Below are 25,077 nucleotides of genomic sequence, written 5' to 3'. Positions count from 1 at the left end.
TGACCCCTTTTCAGTAGCCAAAATGGTTTGGACTGGTGCACATCTTGGTTTTGCTGTTTGCGCATATTATGAAAACAACAGATCTATCATTGCTACACGACGAGCTTTTCGACAACACTTCAACATTTCACGCAACAATGCCATTCCTAATGCAAACACAGTTCGGTCCTGGGTTCGGCAATTGGAGGAAACTGGTAGCACACTAAGAATAGATACACATGGCCGACACAGATCCATCAGAATGCCAGAAAATGTGCAGTGGGTGAGAACAGCAGTTCAACAGTCGCCACAATGTTCTGCTCGACAATATGATGTTGCAGTGGAGATTTCAGACCCCAGTTTGAGAAGGATTCTGCAATATCATTTGAAGTTCCATCCTTACAAAATAATGCTTGCTCAAGAATTACACCCAGCAGACTACGCCAACCATCAAAATCTGTGTGAGCAAATGCTTGCTCAGATCCCTCCGCATGGAGCTTTCTTCATTAGTGATGAGGCACATTTTCATCTTAGTGGGTGTGTGGGCAAGCAAAACTTTAGCTACTGGGCTGAAAATAACCATTGAATTATTGATGAAAGACTGCAGCATTCTCCTAAAGTGACAGTGTGGTGTGCCATATCACAATTTGGTGTGGCAGGCCCTTACTTTTTTGAGGAGGAAGGACTGGCCGTGACAGTGAATTCCACACATTATGTTTCAATGTTGCAAAATTTTCTGCAAACCAGAATGGATGAGATTGTTGAAGAACATGGACTGGGGGACTTGTGGTTCAGGATGGAGCTACTGCTCACATATCTCGAATTTCGCTTGATGTTTTGGGAGAAATGTTTCTGGGACGCCTCATCTTTTTGAGGGGTGATGTCAGGTCTCCTGCGCAGTCACCAAATTTGAGCATTTGTGACTACTTTCTTTGGGGATATCTGAAGGAAAAGGTTTTCAAAAGTCGCCCTCACAACCTACCAGAGTTAAAAGAGTGGATTATTGATGAAGTGAATGCCATACCCCATGATGTGTGTGCAAGAGCTGCTAGAGACTTCAGGGATCACCTACAACAATGTATTCATACTAACGGCTGCCATCTTGAGGACATTATTTTCCAAACTAAAGAATGTACAGTGGTATATTGTACTAATTTAGAAAATAAAAACATTTTTTCTTCATACATCCAGATTTACTTTTTATTGCTCCTTAAAACTGCTTAGTCGGTTCTGCCGCACCTTGTATATAGGCAGTCAATTACTTGTGGCCGATAGCCATTGTTTTTAGCTTCAGTTTTGCTTGTATTGATTTCTTTTTCCTTGGCAGAAAAGAACTATCTGCTTACATTCTCATGCTAGGCACAATCTAATACCAAGTTTCCAATCTTTTCTGAAGAACGGGGATTCAAATAAGTTTCTGCACCAGTTACACTATGCATTGTAGTATGAAAATCACCAATATAAGGCCTTGAAAAATCGGGAATTAATAATTTGTGACCAGTGCCCCAGCTTTTATCTTGGATGGACTGGCAGAAGCTTCAGTATAAGATATTGTGAACACATGAGTGCCTTTAGATTAAAAAATTTAAATAAATTCATGTGAATCAATGTGGACACTGTTTCTAATATTAATGACTACTTACAGATGTTAACATACCGCTAACAAAGGCAAGAAAATGGACCTCTTAGAGCAAGTTTATATTCACAATCTCAGTTCACACCAGTGCATTCTAAATGAGAAGCTGGAGCTAGCCAATAAACAATTTCTAAACACTTACCTTGGGCTGGTCATAAGAAATTAAGCGCAAATTGGACACCTAACAGCCAGAACTCTGCACAAAAAATAAATCTGTTTATGATATCAGGATAAAATGAAAAGGTTCACATATTACCAAAAAATTCACCATGGAAAATTAGAAGCTGACCTACTGGCATGACACAAAAAAATATTTTCCCATCAACTGCAACTCTAGTGTTTGTTCTTCAGACTGAAATGGAGTAACAATATTTATTTATTTATTTATTTATTTATTTATTTATTTAACCTGATCAGATTAGGGCCATCAGGTCCTCTCTTACATCGGACCAGTGTTTCACACATCAGAGTTACATCATGACAATAGTTTAAATAAAATTAGATTACTCTAGTCACAATATGAATAAAGAGTAATGACTAAGACCTAATAAGTACTGGCAGTATTTTTACAACAGGTGCTATACATACAAATTATGATAAAAGCAATAATAGTAACAGTAAAAAAAAAATCAAATAATAATGATAAACATGAGAAAAATTGGCAATAGTTCTGAAGATTTGTGCAGATGTACATTAATATCTTGGTGTGTAAAGTAAATGTTTACTAGTATAGCAAGTTTTGGGGAAGGGAGATTTAAGGAGGGGTAAAGAGGGAAGTAATGAGGTGAAGTGCATTCATGTACAGAGGAAGGCATTACTGTTGCATAAGTAGATACGTCATTAACTGTTTTTTGAAGCAGGACATGTTTTTAAGTTCTCTAACGTAACGAGGGAGACTATTCCAGAGTCGGGTTCCCGCTACTGTAAAGGACTTGTAGAAGGTGACTGAGTGATGCAGTGGAACAGAGAGGATTTTATTATGATGGGAACGTGTGTTTCTGTCATGTTGTTCTGACATAAGCGTTAAGGACGAGGAGAGATATGAGGGACAGTGTGCATTTATAAGGCAGTGAATGAGACAGAGTGTATGGAAATCTCTGCATTTGTCTGCACGCAGCCAGGACAATTTTGCATATTCTGGTGAAATGTGATCAAAAAGTCGAACGTCACAGATATATCGGACACAAGCATTCATGACCAGTTCCAGACGTCACGAGTTTTCCTGAGAGAGGCCTTGTAGGATAATATCGCTGTAGTCAATGATTGGGAGTATAAGCGTTTGTACTAAGTTCTTTTTCAGATCGAAAGGAAAGAGTTTTTTATATTTTTGTAGGACATGAGGGGATGCTGATGCTTTTTTGCACACTACAGTTACGTGCTCTGTCCAATTTAGATTTTCATCTATTATTACTCCCAAACTCTTTGCTGAGGGAGAGAAGTTAATATTTGTTCCATTTAGGGTAAGAGATGGTACGGATTCCCGATGTTTTGGGCTAATGAACTTAGAGTGACCAACAAGTACCGCTTGGGTTTTAGATGGGCTTAGTTTTAGTCCTATGTCCTGTGTCCATTTTGGTAGTGCATCGAGATCAATATTGAAATTTTCAATAGCTTTCTTAAGATTGCTTGGTTTTGCACTTAGATACAACTGAAGGTCATCAGCATACATATGATATTTGCAATAAGTCAGAACCGATGACACATCATTGACATACAGAGAGAAGAGTATGGGACCTAGTACTGAGCCTTGGGGAACGCCTGACACTACCTGCCGCCATTGTGATTTTATATTCCCTGACAGGACGCGTTGCTGACGAGTCGTCATGTATGAGCAAAACCATTGCACTGCACTTGGTGAGAAATTTAGACCGCTAAGTTTGGCTAGTAAGATGTCGAAGTCGACAGTATCAAATGCTTTGCTGAAATCTAAGAAGCAAATGATAGTCGCTTCTTGTCTGTCCATGACAAGTTTCAGGTCATCTGTCACCTTTATCAGTGCGGATGTTGTGCTTCGATGTTTACAGAAACCTGATTGGTATTCGTCTAGTAGGTTGTTAGTAGTTAGGTAGTTGGTGAGCTGGTCATGGACTATATATTATAAGGCTTTTGATAGTGCAGGAAGAAGGGGAAAACACTTGTGGTTAATGAATCGCTGAAAATGTCTGTTATAGAGGGCAGTAGTTGATCAATAATACGTTTTACCATCTGGATAGTGATGCCATCATGTCCAGTAGATGCTGATCTAATCCACATTATGGCTTTCTTGACAGTATTGCAAGTGACGTGGAGTAGATAGAATTTTTCTTTGCTACAGTCGTTCATCCCCATGAAGTAATCAATGATTCTCTGTTTTTTTTTTTTTTTTTTTTTTTTTTTTTTTTTTTTTTTTTTTTTTTTTTTTTTTTTTTTTTTTTCCCGGTTCAATTGTGGTTGTGGGTAATGGGAAGAATCGGTTTAGTTCTTCAGCTGGGACCATGGGATTTTCTGCAACTTTTATTTTGCCTAAACCGAGACTACGGAGATTTTTCCACAGGATAGCTGGTCTACATCTATTGTCAGCTAATGTACGGGCATGCCTGAGCTTAGCGTTTCACACTGCTTGACTGACTTTGTTTCGCTTCTGCTTCTATACAGTGTGATTTTCAGGTGTAGGGGGTATCTTGTATGCTCGATGTGCAGCGTCTCTGAGATTCATGAGCTGTTTTAGTTCATCAGTCAGCTAAGGTGCAGGTTTCCTTTTTACTTTTCTGGTCTTTATTGGAGCGTATGTGTCATATAGTTGGGTAATTTTGTTGGTGAAATCTTGGAGTTTGTCGTTTATGTCCATGAGGGGAGTAGAGGTCATCCCCCAAACTATTTCTTGTGCCTCAGTTTAGAGTTCAGGCAAATCTATGCGTTTGAAGTCTCGGTATGTAGACAGTTTTTGTTTCTTTCTAGGACATTCTAGTGAATACGTCATGAAAATGATGTCATGGGCAGACATGCCAGGCGCAGGTATTTGAGAGGTGCGGATTATTCTGTTTGGAGATTTCATTGCGAATATATCTATGAAAGTGTGACTGGTAGTCGTGTGATGAGTAGGTGCCAGCTGAAGTAGCATCATATTTGAGGAAGAAAGCATCCTCTTAAATTTCCCAGTGGAAGGACTATTGCACAGAAAATTAATGTTAGTGTCGCCTGCTATAATTACATGTTCATATGACGATTCGAGACTAGAGAGGGCAGTTTCGAAGCAGGTAAACCCGCCTACTTTAGGAGGTTTGTAAAGGACACATATTAAGCACCTTCTGTTAAAGGATTTGATCTCTATGAATATATATTCCTCTTGTTTATCTACATTGTTGTCGGATGTGTGTAGTACAGTAGGTGACAAATCAGAGCGTATGTACGCCCCTACTCCGCCTCCTCATCTGTTGCATCTGTCGTGCCTGAGAAAGATATAGCCATCTAGGTTTACGGAAGTTGTAGGTAGGAATACTTGGTTTCAGCCAAGTCTCTGACAAAAGTATTACGTGTATATCAGTAGTCTGAAATATATATTTGAACTCGTTGAAGTGAGCTGGCAGAGACTGGACATTTGCATGTGCAATATGCAGCTTGGTGCGTTCGGGTGTTGATTGCCTGAGGAGACTGCCGACAGATGTTTGTGGGTCGTGGTTAGCGGTGACAAGAGGGTCTGGCATGAGGAATGCGGAAGGCGTGTGAAGGAGAGGGGGTGAGGGAGTGTCCTCCCAGTTCTGAGCAGTGAGGGCGGCCGAGAGGGGGAGGGGGTGGGTCCCCGGGGAGGCAACGGGAACTGCGGCCGAGGTCAGCGAGGTCTGCAACGGTTCTGGAAGTAGCCGTGGGCTGGCAGGGGAAGGAATTTCGCTAAACACTACGGGAGTAATCTGCACGTAACGGTAGAGTGTGATATTAATTGCACTTAAGAGGATAACAACTAAAGTATGATGGTGGGTTGCTAATTAAAGATGGGGGTGAGACTACATTATGTAATAATTAACAAAATTACATGAGAAAACAATTAGAGATGAAAATAAATAGTTATGTAGAGAAACGAAAAGTTGATAATACAAATAATAACAAAATTACATTGGAAAACAATTAGAGATAAAAAATAGTTATGTGAAGAAATGAAAAATTTGATAATACATTAGTTAAGTTATGGTTGACAGTGTATACAATATAAACATACTGGTTAGTGCCAGCAAGATTAGACATGATTTAGCTTCTAAAGCACAGGCTTTTGAGTTCATTAACACTGCAAATTGTTCTCTTTCTGTTTTCGGTCTTAACCATTATCCTGCCATCATTTGTCCACATGTTCTGTAGCCCAAATTTCGAAATCGCTCTCTTCAAAATGTTTAGTCTTTCGGATGTTAGATCCTCGCGTACTGTCAGACCCGACTTTGCGAGATTCTTCTTTGCTCTGAAGATTTCAGATCTTTTCCTATAGGACACAAATTTCACTATTATAGGTCTTGGTTTTGCAGAACGTGGTGACCTACGACCCACTCTATGACTTCTGTCAATGTCACTCAGAGTCACCTGCACGCCTAGCTTTTCTTGAACAAGGTTTATGACTAGTTCATCTGCGTTCTCTCTGGAATGCCGAACAGACTGAGATTATTTCGTCTCTGATATTGTTCGAGCTCGTCCGTCTTATCGATCAATTTCTGTTAGAGCAGTCGTGCTTTCTCCTCACTTGCTTTTAACGATGTGTCCAGTGCACGGGTCTCGCTCACATTCGCCTCCAGAGTTTTCTGTATTTTGTCCGTCACTGCTGCAGTGACGGCATCAGTGATGGTTTGAACAACGAGCCCGAGCGTCTCCTTAGCCTGCAGCGCGGCACTCACCTCAGCCTTCACGAGTGCGGCGATGTCAGCGATGCCGGGTGGAGCGGCCGCAACTCCCGGTGTAGACTCCACGCCTGCGCTGTCGCCGGCCTGGCCGTTGGCTGCACTGCGCGTTGTTCGGCGATTTTCCATTTTAAGTGCGATTCTGTGTAATTGGTGCTCAGTATGTGATGTAAAATACGACACTCGGCAGTAGATATACGGCTTTAGTATATGTAGACTAGCCTAACTGCTTTAAACACCTCTAGATTTCAAGTAAACTTGTGAGCCAAGCTAACGCACGTCACTCACTCGCCACCATGTTGTATACAATATTGCTAGTGTTTGGAAATTAATCATTGTATACGAGGTTACAGTGTAACCATCTTACATTGTTGACGTTTCATTTAGTTAGTGACCATTATTCTGCTCACAATTCAGATATTTTACATGGCAGCCACAGTTTTTCTCTAAATAAGGAATAAAATTAGTGGTAATACCGAAAGGGAGACAACAACAACAACAAACTAGAGAATTCAGGGTATTTATGATTCAAATTTCAAATTTGCAGTTGACTGTTATGCAAAGAGTGTGGATTAATAGTGAAATTGTAAAAAAATGTGTTTTGGGTGAACCATATCTGTGTTATTTTATTTTTTATTTTAAATGTCTCCTTCCATAGGACCAAATTGAGGAGCAAATTTCCAAGGTATTGGTACATGTCAGTACAAGAAATTACAACATAAAAGTAATAACAGACAAAATAAAATGTTTACGAACCCAATAAAACACAATCAACAATATAACACTGAAATCGGCTTAATTTTTCAAGGAACTCCTGGACAGAATAGAATGAGTGACCCATGAGGAAACTCTTCAGCTTCAGTTTGAAAGTGTGTGGATTACTGCTAAGATTTTTGAATTTTTGTGGTAACTTATTGAAAATGGATGCAGCAGTATACTGGACACTTTCTGCACAAGGGTCAAGGAAGTCCGATCCAAATGCAGGTTTGGTTTCTGCCTGGTATTAACGGAGTCGAAGCTGCAAATTCTTGGGAATAAGCTGATATTGTTAACAAGAAATGATGATAAAGAATTTGTATATTGAGAGGCCAATGTCAGAATACCCAGACTAGTGAACAAAGATCGACAAGGGATTTGCAAGCTTATGCCACTTATTGCCCAAACCACCCATTTCTGAGCCAAAAATATCCTTTGAGGATGGGAAGAGTTACCCCAAAATATACCATACGCCATAAGCAAATGAAAATAAGCAAAGTAGATTACTTTTCGTGTTGAACTGTCACTTACTTCAGATACCATTCAAATAGAAAAGGGGCAGCATTAAGTCATTGAACAAGTTCCTAAATGTCAGCTTCCCATGACAGTTTACTATGTATCTGAACACAAAGAAATTTGAACTGTTCAGTTAGACTGATCATATGCCCATTCGGTGAAACTGAAATGTCAGGGTTTTGTTGAATTGTGTGTTAGAAACTGTAAAAACTGAGTAATTAGAAAATGTAAAAGCTTAATCTTACTGTGATTTAGTGAAAATTTATTTTCTACAAGCCATGAACTTATGTCATGAACTGCAATATTTGAAACAGTGCGAATGTTACGCACCACATCCTTTACTACCAATATAGTGTCATCAGCAAACAGAAATATTTTAGAGTCACCCCTAATACTAGAGAGCATGTCATTTATATAAATAAGAAACAGGAGTGGCCCCAACACTGATCCATGGGGCACCCCACACTTGATCGTACCCCACTCAGACCCCACATCACAGCCATTCTCAACATTGTCAATAATGACCTTTTGCTGTCTGTTGCTAAAGTAAGAGGCGAACCATTTGTGAGCTACTCGCCGTATTCCATAATGGTCCAACTTCTGGAGCAATATTTTGTGATCAACACAATCAAACACCTTAGTTAAATCGAAAAATGCCTTACGTTGAAAACCTTTTCTTTAATTCCTCCAGTACCTCACAGAGAAAACAGAATATAGCATTTTTAGTTGTTGAATGACTTCTAAAGTTGAGCTGTACGTTTGATAGCAAATCGTGTGATATAAAATGATCAACTATCCTTACATACACAGCATTTTCAATAGCTTTAGAAAAACTGAAGGTTGTCACTTCGTTAGTCACTGTCCTCACCCATCCAGACCCTTCCCTGCTCCCATTCCAGCACTACACAACTGTCCTTCCACCACCACACACAGTCTTTTTTTATTTATTTTATTTTATATTTTTTATTTCTTTCTTTCTTTCTATTTCTCTCCTTATCCGCAACTTCCCTGCCTCCTTCACCCCTTCACCAAAGGGTCTAGGAGCAATTGAAACAGTGGAAAATCCAGGATGGAATGTAACAATACTATGAAAAGTGTAGTCCCTACTCACCATACAGCAGAGATGCTGAGTCACAGATACACACAGTAAAATGACTTATCACAAAATAAGCTTTCAGCCTACAAGGCCTTTGTCAAAAATAAATCACACACACACATGACACACACACACACACACACACGCAACTTACACATACATGACTACAGTCTCTGGCAGCTGAAGCCAGACTACAAACAGTAGCACACGATCGGAGAGGCAATGGGGTGGGGTAAGAAAGAGGCTGTAATAATAGTAACAATATTTTGAAAATTTAAGCCAGACTACGAACAGTAGCACACGATCGGAGAGGCAATGGGGTGGGCTAAGAAAGAGGCTGTAAAAATAGTAACAATATTTTGAAAATTTAAACTGGACTGAGCACACAGTTGCAATGTGCAAGAAGGTTTCAGCATCTTTCCATGCCCTGCAAAAATATAAAAAGCCCTTCTCTCTTGACCTGAAAAGCATACTTGTACAAACACTTATACCATCAATTATTGATTACTGTGATGTGATCTTGCAAGGCGTTTCTCAGGAAAGCTCACAGCACCTGGAATTGGTTATGAAAGCCTGTGTTCATTATATGTGTGATGTTTGAATCTTTGATCGTATTTCAGCATTACATACACAGCTATCCTGGTTGTGTGCATACAAGTGCAGAGATTTCCATACCCTCTGTCTTCTCTACTGTCTTATCAGTATGCACCATCCCCTCTCTCTCTCTCCTCAGTCGTAAGGCTCTTGTCCGAACAACATTGCAGAAATGCCCATTACCACCAGAGCAAAAATCTTTCGGTCCCACTCCATCATCAGCTACTTTCTCGAAGTCCTCCTAATTAGCAGGAACCTGAGTCTATGCACTTGTTACCCTTATACATCCTTCTTTCCTACTTGATTCTCCTCATTTCCCAGTGTTCTTAACTGTTGCAATCTCTTTAAATTTCGTCCGCCACTCGTGGTCTCGCGGTGGCGTTCTCGCTTCCCGAGCACGGGGTCCCGGGTTCGATTCCCGGCGGGGTCAGGGATTTTCACCTGCCTCGAGATGACTGGGTGTTTGTGTTGTCCTCATCATTTCATCATCATCCAGGAAAGTGGCGAAATTGGACTGAGCAAAGGTTGGGAAATTGTACGGGCGCTGATAACCACGCAGTTGAGCGCCCCACAAACCAAACATCATCATCATCATCAACATCTCTTTAAATTTCCATACCACAGCTATTACTTCACCAGGAAACATCTATTTTGTACACCTATAAATTCTTTTTGTATCTACCGTTATCATTAAGATTATTACTACTGCTACTACTATTATCACTGTTAGTGGCTTCAGCAGCGTAGTATTAAAATTGTTATTTCTTAGGGAACAATGATTAAAAAAAGTACTGTATATGTGATACCTGGTCCAATGTAAGAGACGGGCTGATGAACCTGATCAGATCAGGTAAAAAAAAATAATGAACTTATTAAGAGGTATAATCTTATGTTGAAGCTGTAACACAATAAGACAAGTACTATAGTTATTAGAAGCCGTGTACTGTAGTCTCGAGGCAGTGTAATTTGCCACTTGCAAATATTCACATTATATTTATAGCAAATGAAACTATGTGGCTCCAGAGAACTTTCAAAGTCTCAAAGATCTGTGATGGATATGTGCAGACTGAAGCAAAGAATGAAAATTTGCGCCGAGACCGGGATTCGAATGTGGGTGTCCTGCTCACTAGGCAGATACACTAACCACTGTCCCATCTACGTGCAGTGGCTTTGCACAACTGTATGGGCAACTCTAGAATGCCTCCCTCCTCAGTCCAATTCCAGTTCACAGCTCAGCACACTTGGCATTCCTCCTAAACTCGAACAGCTCTCCAACTGTATTGGAATAGTAGCTCAGCTTCAAATGAAACAGGGGAAACCTGCCTGAAACCCAGGTATAAGTGCTTTAATCAGATGAAACTATATGGACCTAGAGACCATCTCAAACAACTGTGATATATAGATGCAGACTGAATCAAAGAACAAAAATTTGTACCAAGACTGGGATTCAAACCGGGTCTCCAGCTCACTAGACAGATGCACTAACCGCTACTTCGTCCTGGTGCAGAGGCGTTGCACATCTGCGTGGACTACCCTAGTACTCCTCCCCCTTTAAGCTGAATTCTCATCCACACTCTAGCCCACTTTGTGTTCCTCCTAAACTTGAACAGCACTGCATTGAGGAAGAGGCTGGGATACAGATCATTGAAACTTGAAAAGTTCTCTGGAACAGTGTCATTTAATTTGATTAACGGACTTATGTCTGTATTAAGGCAGGATGCCCCGTTTCGCGTGATGCTGAGGTGCTGTTCCAGCAGAGTTGGAGAGCCTCTGCAATGCTGTTGGAGTGTAGGGGGAGTACCGAGTGGGCTGAGGCACGAGTGGGAATTTGGAATTTGAATTGAGGAGGGAGGTTTGCCAGGATAGTCCGCGCTGTCGTGCAAAGCCCTTGCCAGGGCGGTGTAGAGTTTAGCGCATCTGCGTAGTGAGCAGGAGGCCCAGGTTTGAAACTTGGCCTCGGTAGAAATCATAATTTGAGAACAACAGTCATATCCGTACCTACAACACAAGAGGGAAAAGTGAACTTTATTACCCTATGTTAGAGCTGTCAGTGGCTCTGAAAGGAGTTCATTATGCAGGAACAAAAATTTTTGATCATTTACCCAGTGGCATGAAATGTCTGACAGGTAATTTAAAATCATTTCTCCTGAACAACTCCTTCTATTCCATTGATGAATTTTTATGGTAGTCAGTAAACAACAATAACAGTTTTCTTCTTCTTCTTAGCATTTGTCCCGTGTGCTGGCGGGGTCTGCTTTTTTGGCTCGTTGCAATCTTGAGCCTGATCAGGGTGAAGGCCTGAGATCTTGAGGTCTTCATGCAGGGTGTCAAGCCATAACTGCCTTGGATGTCCTGCTGGACGTTTCCTGTTTACATTTAGGTTGAAACTAGTCTTTGCCACTGTTATCTCGTCTGCTCTAATGACATGCCCGTACCAGCGTAGGTGGCTTTCTCTCATTTTGTCTACTGTCTGTGCAACACCTCATAGCCTGCGAGCTTCCATTATTTGTGACATGGTCATTCAATGTTAATCCTGATGAGCACACAAGCATTTTCGTCTCCATAACGACAAGTCTTTGCTCTACTTCCTTTGTTGAAGGCCAGCATTCAGCCCCCATACAGTGCAACTGGACGGATTACTGATCGATATACTTTTGGTTTGAGCCCGTTTGGAATTTTCTTGTCACATAGTACTCCAGTAACGGAACACCATTTGAGCCGTGCGCTGCTAAGGCGGTTGGAGATTTCTACACTGAGATTTCCATCGGCAGCAATTGTCGAGCCCAGGTACTTAAAAGTAAGGATGTAGAGGCTTGTCTCACTAGGGGTAAGATAGATACTGCCTACAGGAAAATTAAAGAGACCTTTGGAGAGAAGAGAACCACTTGTATGAATATCAAGAGCTCAGATGGCAACCCAGTTCTAAGCAAAGAAGGGAAAGCAGAAAGGTGGAAGGAGTATATAGAGGGTTTATATAAGGGCGATGTACTTGAGGACAATATTATGGAAATGGAAGAGGATGTAGATGAAGATGAAATGGGAGATAAGATACTGCGTGAAGAGTTTGACAGAGCACTGAAAGAGCTGAGTCAAAACAAGGTCCCGGGAGTAGAAAACATTCCATTAGAACTACTGATGGCCTCGGGAGAGCCAGTCATGACAAAACTCTACCATCTGGTGAGCACGATGTATGAGACAGGCGAAATACCCTCAGACTTCAAGAAGATTATAATAATTCCAATCCCAAAGAAAGCAAGTGTTGACAGATGTGAAAATTACCGAACAATCAGTTTAATAAGTCACAGCTGCAAAATACTAACGCGAATTCTTTACAGACGAATGGAAAAACTGGTAGAAGCCGACCTCGGGGAAGATCAGTTTGGATTCCGTAGAAATGTTGGAACACGTGAGGCAATACTGACCTTACGACTTATCTTGGAAGAAAGATTAAGAAAAGGCAAACCTACGTTTCTAGCATTTGTAGACTTAGAGAAAGCTTTTGACAATGTTGACTGGAATACTCTCTTTCAAATTCTGAAGGTGGCAGGGGTAAAATACAGGGAGCGAAAGGCTATTTACAATTTGTACAGAAACCAGATGGCAGTTATAAGAGTCGAGGGGCATGAAAGGGAAGCAGTGGTTGGGAAAGGAGTGAGACAGGGTTGTAGCCTCCCCCGATGTTATTCAATCTGTATATTGAGCAAGCAGTAAAGGAAACAAAAGAAAAATTCGGAGTAGGTATTAAAATTCATGGAGAAGAAGTAAAAACTTTGAGGTTCGCCGATGACATTGTAATTCTGTCAGAGACAGCAAAGGACTTGGAAGAGCAGTTGAACGGAATGGACAGTGTCTTGAAAGGAGGATATAAGATGAACATCAACAAAAGCAAAACGAGGATAATGGAATGTAGTCAAATTAATTCTGGTGATGCTGAGGGAATTAGATTAGGAAATGAGACACTTAAAGTAGTAAAGGAGTTTTGCTATTTAGGGAGTAAAATAACCGATGATGGTCGAAGTAGAGAGGATATAAAATGTAGACTGGCAATGGCAAGGAAAGCGTTTCTCAAGAAGAGAAATTTGTTAACATCGAATATAGATTTAGGTGTCAGGAAGTCGTTTCTGAAAGTATTTGTATGGAGTGTAGCCATGTATGGAAGTGAGACATGGACGATAGCTAGTTTGGACAAGAAGAGAATAGAAGCTTTCGAAATGTGGTGCTACAGAAGAATGCTGAAGATAAGGTGGGTAGATCACGTAACTAATGAGGAGGTATTGAATAGGATTGGGGAGAAGAGAAGTTTGTGGCACAACTTGACTGGAGGAAGGGATCGGTTGGTAGGACATGTTCTGAGGCATCGAGGGATCACAAATTTAGCATTGGAGGGCAGCGTGGAGGGTAAAAATCGTAGAGGGAGACCAAGAGATCAATACACTAAGCAGATTCAGAAGGATGTAGGTTGCAGTAGGTACTGGGAGATGAAGAAGCTTGCACAGGATAGGGTAGCATGGAGAGCTGCATCAAACCAGTCTCAGGACTGAAGACCACAACAACAACAGGAAATGCTGCAAAATGGTTTAAATCTTATATCTCTGGCAGGAAACAAAGGGTGTTATTAGGAAAGAGACATATATCAAGCTATCAGGCATCATCCAACTGGGAACTAATTACATGTGGGGTCCCACAAGGTTCCATTTTGGGGCCCTTACTTTTTCTTGTGTATATCAATGACCTTTCATCAGTAACATTACTAGATGCCAAGTTTGTTTTGTTTGCCGATGATACAAACATTGCAATAAATAGCAAATCAAGTGTAGTTTTAGAAAGATCAGCCAATAAAATATTTGTGGACATTAATCACTGGTTCCTAGCCAATTCTTTGTCACTAAACTTTGAAAAACCACACTACATGCAGTTCCGAACTTGTAAGGGGTGTCCCAAGAGTATATGTCTAACATACGATGACAAGAAGATAGAAGAAGTGGACAGTGTTAAATTCTTGGGATTACAGCTTGATAATAAATTCAACTGGGAGGAGCACACCACAGAACTGCTGAAGCGTCTTAACAAATCTCTGTTTGCAATGCGAATTTTGTCAGACATAGGGGATATAAAAATGAAAAAGCTGGCATACTATGCTTACTTTCATTCCATAATGTCATATGGGATTATTTTTTGGGGTAATTCATCAAGCCAAGCTAAAGTTTTCCAGGCACAAAAACGTGCAGTAAGAATTATATGTGGTGTGAACTCAAGAACATCCTGCAGAAGCCTGTTTAGGGAACTAGGGATACTAACTACAGCTTCCCAATATATTTATTCCTTATTGAAATTTGTCATTAAAAATATATCACTTTTTCAAACCAACAGCTCAATTCATGGAATCTATACTAGAAATAAGAATAATCTTCACAAGGATTTAAAGTCACTTAGTCTTGTACAAAAAGGTGTGCATTATTCAGGAACACACATTTTCAATAACTTGCCAGCAGCCATAAAAAGCTTAACAACCAATGAAATTCAGTTTAAGAGAAGCCTAAAGGATTTATTGGTGGCCAACTCCTTCTACTCCATTGATGAATTTCTTAGTAAAACCAACTGATTTGTATATAAGTACAACATAACTTCTGCACAATTTCAGTGCAGTAATGTGTTCACTGAAAATTTGTGTGTCTGTGTCTGTGTGTGTGTGTGTGTGTGGTTGTGTGGAAGTATAATCTAACTTCTGCACAATTTCAGTGCAGTAATGTGTTCACTGAAAATTTGTGTGTGTGTGTGTGTGTGTGTGTGTGTGTGTGTGTGTGTTTGTGTGTGTAAGTATAATCTAACTTCTGCACCATTTCAGTGCAGTAATGTGTTTATTGTAAATAAGTATTACAGTAGTTGTATTACATGTTCATTACCTTATAAAAAAAAGCTTTTTTATTTTTAATTCAGTGCATTAGTATTTGTAAAATGACTCTTAATGTTCATTAAAAAATGACGATCATTCCACTTGGGACCTGTGGAATGGTACATTAGCTTATTTGTTTTAGTTGTAAATATTTGTCGTGTATTGTTGTTTTTCTGACATGTTCCACATCCTGGAGGACCTCCTCACTACAGATCAATTGGAATGAAAGTAAATCTAATCTAATCTAATCTGTTTAAAGAATTAGGCATTTTGACTACTACTTCACAGTATATTTATTCCATTATGAAGTTTGTTGTAAATAATCCACTACAGTTCAAAAAGAACAGTAACGTACATAATTACAGTACCAGAAAAAGAGTCCCTCATTTGCCACATTAAGATTGTCTACAGCACAAAATGGGGTGCTTAATGTTGCAACCAAAACTTTTGGTAACCTTCTCAGTGGTACGAAATGTCTGACAGTCACCATAGTAAAACTTGAAAATAAACTGACAACTACAATATAAGGAGGAGATAGATTGCTACTCTCCATAAAGATGACACATTGAGTTGCAGACAGGCACAACAAAAAGACATTACTCATTAGCTTTCAACCCAAGCCTTCTTCAGGAAAGGAAACACACACACACACACACACACACACACACACACACACACATTCATTCACACAAGCAAGCACACTTCATGCACACATGACCATGCTTTGGCTGAAAACTAATGTGTAACTGTCCTTTCTTAGAGCCTTTCTGCAAATCAACATCTAATCTGTGATTAAAAATTAACAGTGATGGTGACATGTGCTGAGGAGGCAACCGATTGTATCCCAAGTTTCCCTTGATATGACCAGAGTAATTATGTACCCTTGCTTTATCATTTAAATAATTGAAAGTTAAATGTCACTGTTGTATGAACTGCAGATAAAAATATCACAACCATTCTCCAGTGTTTGTTATTTGTCCGATACCACTCCTTCCTCAACCCAGGCTTAGACTTCTTATTTTCCACCTGGATTATTATCATTACATCCTACACACTACTAAATTATTTGTACGATAATCCATAGAAGTATAGTAGACTAAATATTTTCATGAATACTTCTGTAGTCCTCAAGTGCAACTTGAATAAGATGTGACAAAATCTTTGTGGTGTACTCTACCTGCAGAAATCATAGCAATTGATATGGCACTGCCAAAGAAATATCCACAAAAATGTGAAGGCTCACAAAAGTAAACGTGGTTACCTTGTTTCAAAGTTTTAATTGCTCACTGCATAAATATGTTATATGAAACGAAAAGAAATTTATTGTACCAAAAACAGTATGGTGTAATACTGATACTGATGTCAAACACTTAAGTTAATACATACAACTACACATGAAGATTTCTAACACCTTTGTTGAGAATTTTCTGTTTAAATATTTGTTGACATATAAGATATAGTTAATGTATATAAATAATTGATTGTATTCGTTATTCTAGTAACAGTTTTTTTATTATTATCTAATTGATACACTTGAAAATTGTTAAATTTGTTGATGATTTCACATTGATATCATTACAGTGAACTTTTGAAAGAACTTATCAACAAACTGCCACCAAACCGTCTGACAAAACAGAAAATGATGACAGTAAACGACATTGTGCACAGTAAATTATTCTTACTGTCAGAATGCCGTGCAATTCTCTTGCCAGTGATCACAGCACAGATTAAGGAGCTGTTAGAAGCAAGAGATGAAGTAAGTAACATTTGGCACTGAATATTGATAAAAGTGAAATTTAATTTGTGTAGTCAATTGATTAATTTGAGCTGATTTAATTTTGTAATAACGTTGTATTTTTTGGAACCAGCTGTCATGATGTGCAAGACTTTTTTTTTACTATGCTTTTGTTTTGGTATATAATTAGAAATGGATAGAGAAAGCACCTGCAAACTGCATGTTTGCATAAGGGTTGAATGATAAAGTACCATATAAGTTGATGCCTTTATTAACAACAGATCATCTTTCACCTACATCACTGTCTGTCAAGAAATAATTCTGAGCAGCATTCATCTGCAGATGTGTTATGAATATTGATGGCCCGTTAGCTATCAGAAAGAAGAAATTTGGGGATATTATGATCGAATAAATACATGCCTGCAAATGTTTTGGCTACAGTTAGTGAGTCCAGTAGAGGTACATACAGGGTGTGTAAATAAAGTTTCAAGACTGATTTTTTTTTTTCCTGAGTAACAGTGTGCCTGCAGACCGGTCTCACAACCTGCACCAGATGGTGGGGGGTGTTGGCTAAGAGAGCCAAGCATCGACATTCACCAACAAAACGCTGGAGTGAAAACATCGCAAGTGCAGGGATTGTGTGGTTTGAAACGTTGTCGAGAAATTGGAGCATCCAAAATGCAGTGCCTCTTGGAGCAGTGGTGTTCGATCAAATTTTGTGTGAAACTGAACAAGACTGGGACAGAAACATTCAAAATGATTCAAGAGGCCTATAAAGAATACGCCATGTCACATGCCGTGGTTTTCATGCGGCACAAGAGGTTCAAACATGGCGGTGAAGACTTGGAGGATGATGAATGCTCTGGAAGACCTTCAACGAGCAGTACTGACAAAAATCTGGCCAAAGTGCATCAAGTTATAAACAGTGACTGACATCTCAGCATCAGAATGATTGCAGATGAAGTGGGTTTGAATCACCAAACTGTGTTTCAGCTGGTGACAGAAGAACTAAAGATGGGAAAAATGTGTGTAGAACTTGTCCCTAGAGTGCTCTCGGATGGACAGATGGAATGACGCCTGGCTGTTTCATTGGAAATGCTTGAACGTTTACAAACTGAGCCTGATTTTTTGGACAGTGTGGCCACTGGTGATGAGACCTGGGTCTTCCAATACGATCCAGAGTCGAAGAGGCAAAGCTCAGAGTGACACACCTCCGCATCACCAAACCCGAAGATAGCCCGCATTAGCAAGTCACGTGTGTACATTGCTTTTTTTTTTAATGCAAAACGATTGATCCACAAAGAGTTTGTGCCTGCTGGACAGACTGTCAATGGTTAGTATTGTACTGGAGTGTTCCACTGTTTGAGGAATGGAGTCCGCCCGGAGAAGAAAGATGACTGGGTGCTCCACTATGACAATGCGACCGTTCACACCTGCTTCACCATCACCGAAGTTTTGACCCGGTTCAACATGGCAATGCTGCCACAGCCACTCTGTGGCCCCGACCTTACCCCCAGTGAGTTCTCTTTGTTTCCTCCAATGAAGAGATACCTGAAAGGGAAGTGGTTTCACAGTGTCACAACAGTCCAAAAGGCTTCAGAGAGTGTTTTGATCGGCTATCCTGTTAACGAGTTCCAGGGAGCTTACCAGCAGTGGAAATCTTGTTGGCAGCAGTGTGTGGATTCTCAAGGCCTCTATTTTGAAGAATTTTAGTCTGATGTATGAAAGTATTCAATAATTTTTTTTGTTCTGAGATTACTCTTGAAATTTTATTTAGACACCCTGTAAAACTTTTAACACACGAAAGGTGATTGAGACCATTGAGAAGCTTAATGGGCATTCAAACAGTTCATTGCAACATAACTGCAAAAGGAGCAAGTTGCCCCATGTGAAGGAGAAGTAAATTTGAGTACTAATGTGTAGTAGATATTTTTTATATTTTATCAATATAAAAGCATAAGTGGATACAAAAATAAATAAATAAATAAAATGCAGACAGCTTCTGGCTGATTGGCGTCTACAGTTTTTTAAACACGAAGGTTCTGAAAGTACTGAAGGAAGTAGTCCAATGAATATCTGCATTCTAAATCTGCCTTTCTACCATATTCATTATTCCTTAGAAGAACAGAAAAAAGATTGGATGAACTATGAAGACAAGTCATAGCTTCTGCTTCATAATTACCAGTGGCAAGTGACGTATGATATAACATAGGTAGTTTTCCATAAAACATACAACTTAGGGCAAGTCAGCTATGCTCATAAGAGTACCTACTTTCCATGTAAGAGCAGTAGGATTGGAATTAGCCTGATAGTATGCAGAATATGCTGTCTGTCTGAAGTCATTTACTGAAGAATAACTTATTAAATTTGGAAAGCTACTGTCTTACTGTGTTGTTGGATCTATTTTACAAAAACTGAGAAATTTCCTTTTGATGGGATATGTAGAGGTGACAGAGCTTTCAGATTGATTAGCTTATTATTTTTCCATAATAGTGTGTGACAGTAGTTAGCTCAATATTCCAATGATTCTTATCTAGGATTGTAGTTTGGAATAAATCAGATTGTTGTTCATACAAGTGTTTCAAAGTTGGCTATGAAATTATCGCCTCTCTGTTTTCGACTGATTCATTTGATAATGTTATATGTGAAATAGTAATGATATTTTTGGGGAGGAATTCTTAAAGCTTTCAGGACAATAACAGAGTCCCACTTACGCACTGGTATAGCCAGTACCTGACTGTGATTAGGACAGCTCCTGGAAAGGGTTGAATTTGGGGTATAGACATGTAGCATGTTGTAGCACTCTTCTTGTAAGAATTCTTGAGTTTATGCTGTTACTACATCACCTCCGTATTTTTGGGGCTTCAACATAATGATGTTGCCACCCTGGACAGGTCTTCAGTTCTTTTGGCAGAGTAATAATATCTACTATCTGGAATGCCACTTAACTGATGATTAAATGTTCTCATGAAAACTTTCCAGGATTTTCAGCTGATGCTGCAGATAACTGTTTTAGAATTGTATTTAATACTGAAATTTTAAACACAAAGCTGTCCTACATGCGAAGGTAGGTTTGAACACCCCTGAATATTACTAGACATTGCGCTCTTCAAATGTTCTTTCCTTCCTCAGACCTGAGGTCTCGTTCACCCAGGTAATTATGAGGAGACCTATCGATAAACTTTTCAGCCTCAAAACCACGATTGAAATTTGTTGTCGGTTTGAAGCGATACATCTCAAATCCATTGGAGTTGGTTTGTGAGGCTGCTTTGCCACTTTCCTGAAGCAAAATCTACAGCAATGTAGGTGCGTGTTGTGTTACTCTGATAATGTGTAGATATCAATTGTAATGAGTATTGTTATGATGTAGGACTTGCTTTTATACCATCCTTGTTCCACAAAATTGCATTTTATTACAACAGAGGAAATGCACTTGGTGATTTAGCAATTAGACCTGTTCTGTTTATTGGTCAATCACTATTGCATTTTCTGCACATTACGATCGTGACCTATTTACTTGTACAGCTACTGTGGCGTACGAATATGCAGTCGTTGGGAATTTTCACTGTTCAAATTTCACATCATTCTCTGCACGTTCCAAGATGATGTCTGTATTATCTTTGTCAGACACAGTGTTGTAAAAGAAGAAACTGAGATCGTAGTGTTGGAAAGCACTTAGGTTGTATTGACTACGGCAGATGCATGCGAGAAACAATGTCTTAAGTGACAGTGGACTGAATGCCCCTGACATTACGGTCAATAACATAGCTGTCTGTATAAGATAATCACTCACTATATCCAGGGGCAGATGTGGGCTCTGACCTCAATTTATTGGTTACGAACTGCAGGTTACACCCAAAGGAATTGTGAACAGGTAGAACACCGAGGAGAGGGGACTCGGATAAATTCAAAGATCCGGAGATTGCTAGAATTTCGGAGGAAGCGTTGGGCAATAATAGACTGGAATAGTGGGAAAAAAATACAGTAGAAGGCAAATGGGGGAGGTCTGAGAGATGAAATAGTGGCTACAGCAGTGTTTTGGATAGGTAAAAAGACAAGGCCAGGTGGAGATTCTTGGATAAGAGGGGAGATATTGAATTTAATTGGTGTAAGGAGAAAATATAAAAATGCAGCAAGTAAAGTAGGCAAAAGGAAATATATATGTCTAAAAAATGAAATTGCAGAAATTGCAGAAAGTGCAAAATGGCTAAGCAGAAATGCGTAGAGGACAAATGCGAGGATGTAGAAGCAGGCACAAGTAGGGGAAAGATAGATGTGTACAGGCAGATAGAAAAGAGAAGCAACTGTTTTAATATCAAGAGTCCATATAGCAAAGAAGGGAAAGCCGAAAGGTGAAACGAATTTATGGAAGGCTATAAAAGGGAAATGAACTTAAAAGATAATATTACAAAAAGGGAAGATGAAGTAGACGAGGATGAAATGGGAGATACGATACGGCGAGAATAATTTGACAGTGTGCTGAAAGACCCGAGCTGAAAAAAGTCCCCTGGAGTAAATGACATTCCTCCAGATTTATCGAGATTCTTGTGGGAGCCACCCGTGACAAAACTCGTCCACCTGGAATGAAAGATATGTAAGACAGATGAAGTACCCTCAGACTTAAAGAAGAATGGAGTAATTCCAATTTCAATACCAATACCAGTACCAATAACGACAGTTACTGAAATTTTGAATATTGACAGACTATCAGTTAAATAAGTTGTAAAGTACTGATACCGTATTTACAGCAAAATGGAAGAACTGATAGAAGCTGATTTTGGGAAAGATCAGTTTGGGTTCTGGAAAATATAGGAACACACGAGGCAATACTTGACGCTATGACCTATCTTAGAAGCTAGGTTAAAGAAAGACAAACTTACAAGTATAGCATCTGTAGATTTAGAGTAAGGTTTTGACGGTGTTGACTGAAATACACTGTTTGAAATTCTGAAGGTAGCAGGAATGAACCACAGAATGTGCAAGGTTATTTACGACTTGTGTGGAAAGCAGATGGCAGTTAGAAGAGTGGAGAGGTATGAAAGGGAGTTAGTAGTTGAGAAAGAAGTGAGATAGGATTGTAGCATATCCCTGATGTTATTCAGCATGAACCCAAAGTAAGTAGTAATGGAAGCGAAGGAAAAATTTGGAGAGTGAATTAAATTTCAGGATGAGAGGGGGGGGGGGGGGGGGAGAGACACACTTTGAGGTTTGCTGATGACATTGTAATTCTATCAGAGACAGAAAAAGACGTGGAAGAGTGACTAGGTGGAATGCGTAGTATCTTGAAGGAGAAGTTATCAGATGAACATCAACAAAAATAAAACAAGAGTTATGGACTGTAGTCGAATTAAATTGGGCACTGCTGAGGAAATTAGACTACAAAATGAGATACTAAAAGTAAAAAATGAGTTTTGCCATTTGCGCAGCAAAATAACCGATGACAGCCACAGTAAAGAAGATATAAATGCAGCATTTATGGAAAAGAGAAATTTGTTAACATCGAATATAGATGTAAGTGTTAAGTATGTTTTGAAGGTGGTTGTCTGGAGTGTAGCCTTGTACACAAGTGAAACATGGACAATAAGCAGTTGGGAAAGTAAAGAATAGAAGCTTTTGAAAAATGTTGCTACAGAATGCAGAAGATTAGATAGGTAGATCGAGTAATTGAAGGTCCTGAATTGCACGGGGCATACAAGGATTTATGGTACAGTTTGGTTAAAAAAAAGGACATGTTGGTAGGACACTTCATAAGGAATGGATAAATCATAAATTTGGTAATGAAGTGAGCGTTTGGGATAAAAATTGCAGAGCTAGAATAAGGGATGCATACAGTAAACAGGCTCAAAGGCTTGTGGGTTACAGTAATTATGCAGAGCTGGTGCTGCTTGCACATATAGGCTACATGGAGAGCTGCATCAAACCATTCTTTGAGCTGAAGACCACAAGAACAACAGCCACAATGAACATCAGTTGCACAGCATTCAGTTACCACTTGACAGTGGGCAAGGAGTACATGGCTGAAAGATCATAGAAATTTGACCACCTGACTTGGCTGGATGCTTGAGGAGATTAGCAGTTTGATTGTCTTTCTTGCGAGGGAATGTGGACGGTCTAGTGTTTGAATGTCCATTTTGAAATGCAAGGGATGTAAGAATTGATGATTGTTCTGGCATATAGGATTAAACAGCGATACAATATTTTATCATTTTGAGGGAATACATTAAGCAGATTCAGAAGGATGTGGATTGCAACAGGTACTGGGAGATGAAGATGCACAGGATAGAGTAGCACGGAGAGCTGCATCAAACCAGTCTTTGGACTGAAGACCGAAACAACGAGAAGTTGAAATGAAGCATGTACACTTTAAAGTCATCACAAAGCTTCAAGGGATCACAGAGTTTACGAGGTGTCTAGAAAAGAGACCGTTTTTTTTTTTTTACCTACCAAAGTTTTAATTTTCTTCAAACAACAGTACTGTCCCCTTCAAAGTAGTTCCCTGTGGCAGCTATACACGGGCAAAGTCATTGTTCCCAGTATTGGTAGCAGCACTGAAAGACTTCAACTGGTAGGCTGTTAAACATGTTGGTCACATTCTTTTGAATGTTGTTCTCCAGAACCCCAAAATGACATCCTTTTAAGACATTTTTCAATTTTGCAAAAAGAAAATAGTCTCAAGAACTCTGATCAGGTGAATAGAGGGGCTGTGGAACAACAGGCATGCCTTTGAGGTCAAAAATTCCATGATTGAAGTGGCCATGTGATGGGATGTTGTCATGATGCAGCATCCACTTGTCTGCAATGTCCGGCCTCACTCGATTCACCCTTTTCCTGAGCCTTTCAGTTTGATGTATGGTGAAAGTTTTTAAGTTTAACAGTTCACTCGTCACCCATATTGTTAAACATTGGTGTGAACCCACAAGAGCATGCACACATCCAATGTTTTCATTGGTTTTTGAAGCTGAAGGTCTCCATGAATGTGGTTCAGCTCCAGCATGTTCTTGGCCTTCCTAAAATAATTTGTGCCAGCGAAAAACTTGTGCTCTGGATAGGGTGTGTTCGTCATAGGCTGGTTTCAATGTTTCAAATGTCACACTCATGGGTTCTGTAAGTTTAATGCAAAACTTGGTGGCATAACATTGCTCTAAATTCTGATGTTCCATTTTCGTAAGACACAACAAAAACACAACTTCACTAATGTCACTCTAAAAAATCACGTGATAGCTGTACAGAGCTGAAACTCAGACAGAACGTCTGGAAGGGGTGAACACGCCAATCTACATGTTCCACATCCTGGAGGACCTCCTCACTACGGATCAATTGGAATGAAAGTAAATCTAATCTAATCTAATCTCTACACAAGTGGAACAACACAGCATTCCCAGATGACTGGTAGTGTTGTCAGTCTCATTACTTTTCTTACACACCTTGTATACAGATACTGCATAGAGTGCATGTTCTATGCAAAATTTCAAAACATGTTCTGAAGTCCATTTTTATATCTATATTTTGTTTCAACAGAAGATCCACTTCATAGAATGTCTTAGAAAAATGCCTGATACCACATTTGGGCAACAATATCTACGAGTATCCACATTTAGCTCTTGTGACTTTCTTTTGTGATGATTTGTGGAAGATAGTAGCAATGTACTTCCATTCAATTTAGAATCCTTGGGTCTTCGTAACTATGTTACTGATGCAGTGAAATTGTTGACAAGATGTGCTTACGTTCATTTTGGATGAAATGGGTTGTCACATGTATCTGTGTTGTATTACTGAAGATGGACAGACCAGACAACTGCAAAATATGTTCTAGAAACTTAAGGAGTCTGCCTTTGTTTTCATCCATTGCATAATTTCTTTGCTGAGATTTTTAGAAAATTTTAAAATTTAGGAATAACCTAATAAATTTCTGTACAGACTGTGAATGTTGCTATGTTTCTAAGAAAGAACAGCAGCTTTCTGGTATCTGTTGCACCATAATAAGAGGAAACTGCATTAACTAGTTCACTCATAGAC

General features: G+C 39.5%; 1 protein-coding gene across 1 annotated transcript in view; it reads left to right on the top strand.

Annotated features, from left to right (window-relative positions):
* Positions 1 to 25,077, top strand: part of LOC126176786 (dedicator of cytokinesis protein 1) — a 475,112-nt gene that overhangs the window by 146,517 nt on the left and 303,518 nt on the right. The window contains exon 16 of the mRNA XM_049923958.1: positions 16,908 to 17,082. Coding sequence (XP_049779915.1) covers positions 16,908 to 17,082 — 175 coding nt within the window. The remainder of the gene's footprint in view (positions 1 to 16,907; positions 17,083 to 25,077) is intronic.

Source organism: Schistocerca cancellata, chromosome 3 (assembly GCF_023864275.1).
Source record: "Schistocerca cancellata isolate TAMUIC-IGC-003103 chromosome 3, iqSchCanc2.1, whole genome shotgun sequence".
Lineage (NCBI taxonomy): Eukaryota > Metazoa > Arthropoda > Insecta > Orthoptera > Acrididae > Schistocerca > Schistocerca cancellata.
This window is presented reverse-complemented; position numbering and strand designations above follow the sequence as displayed.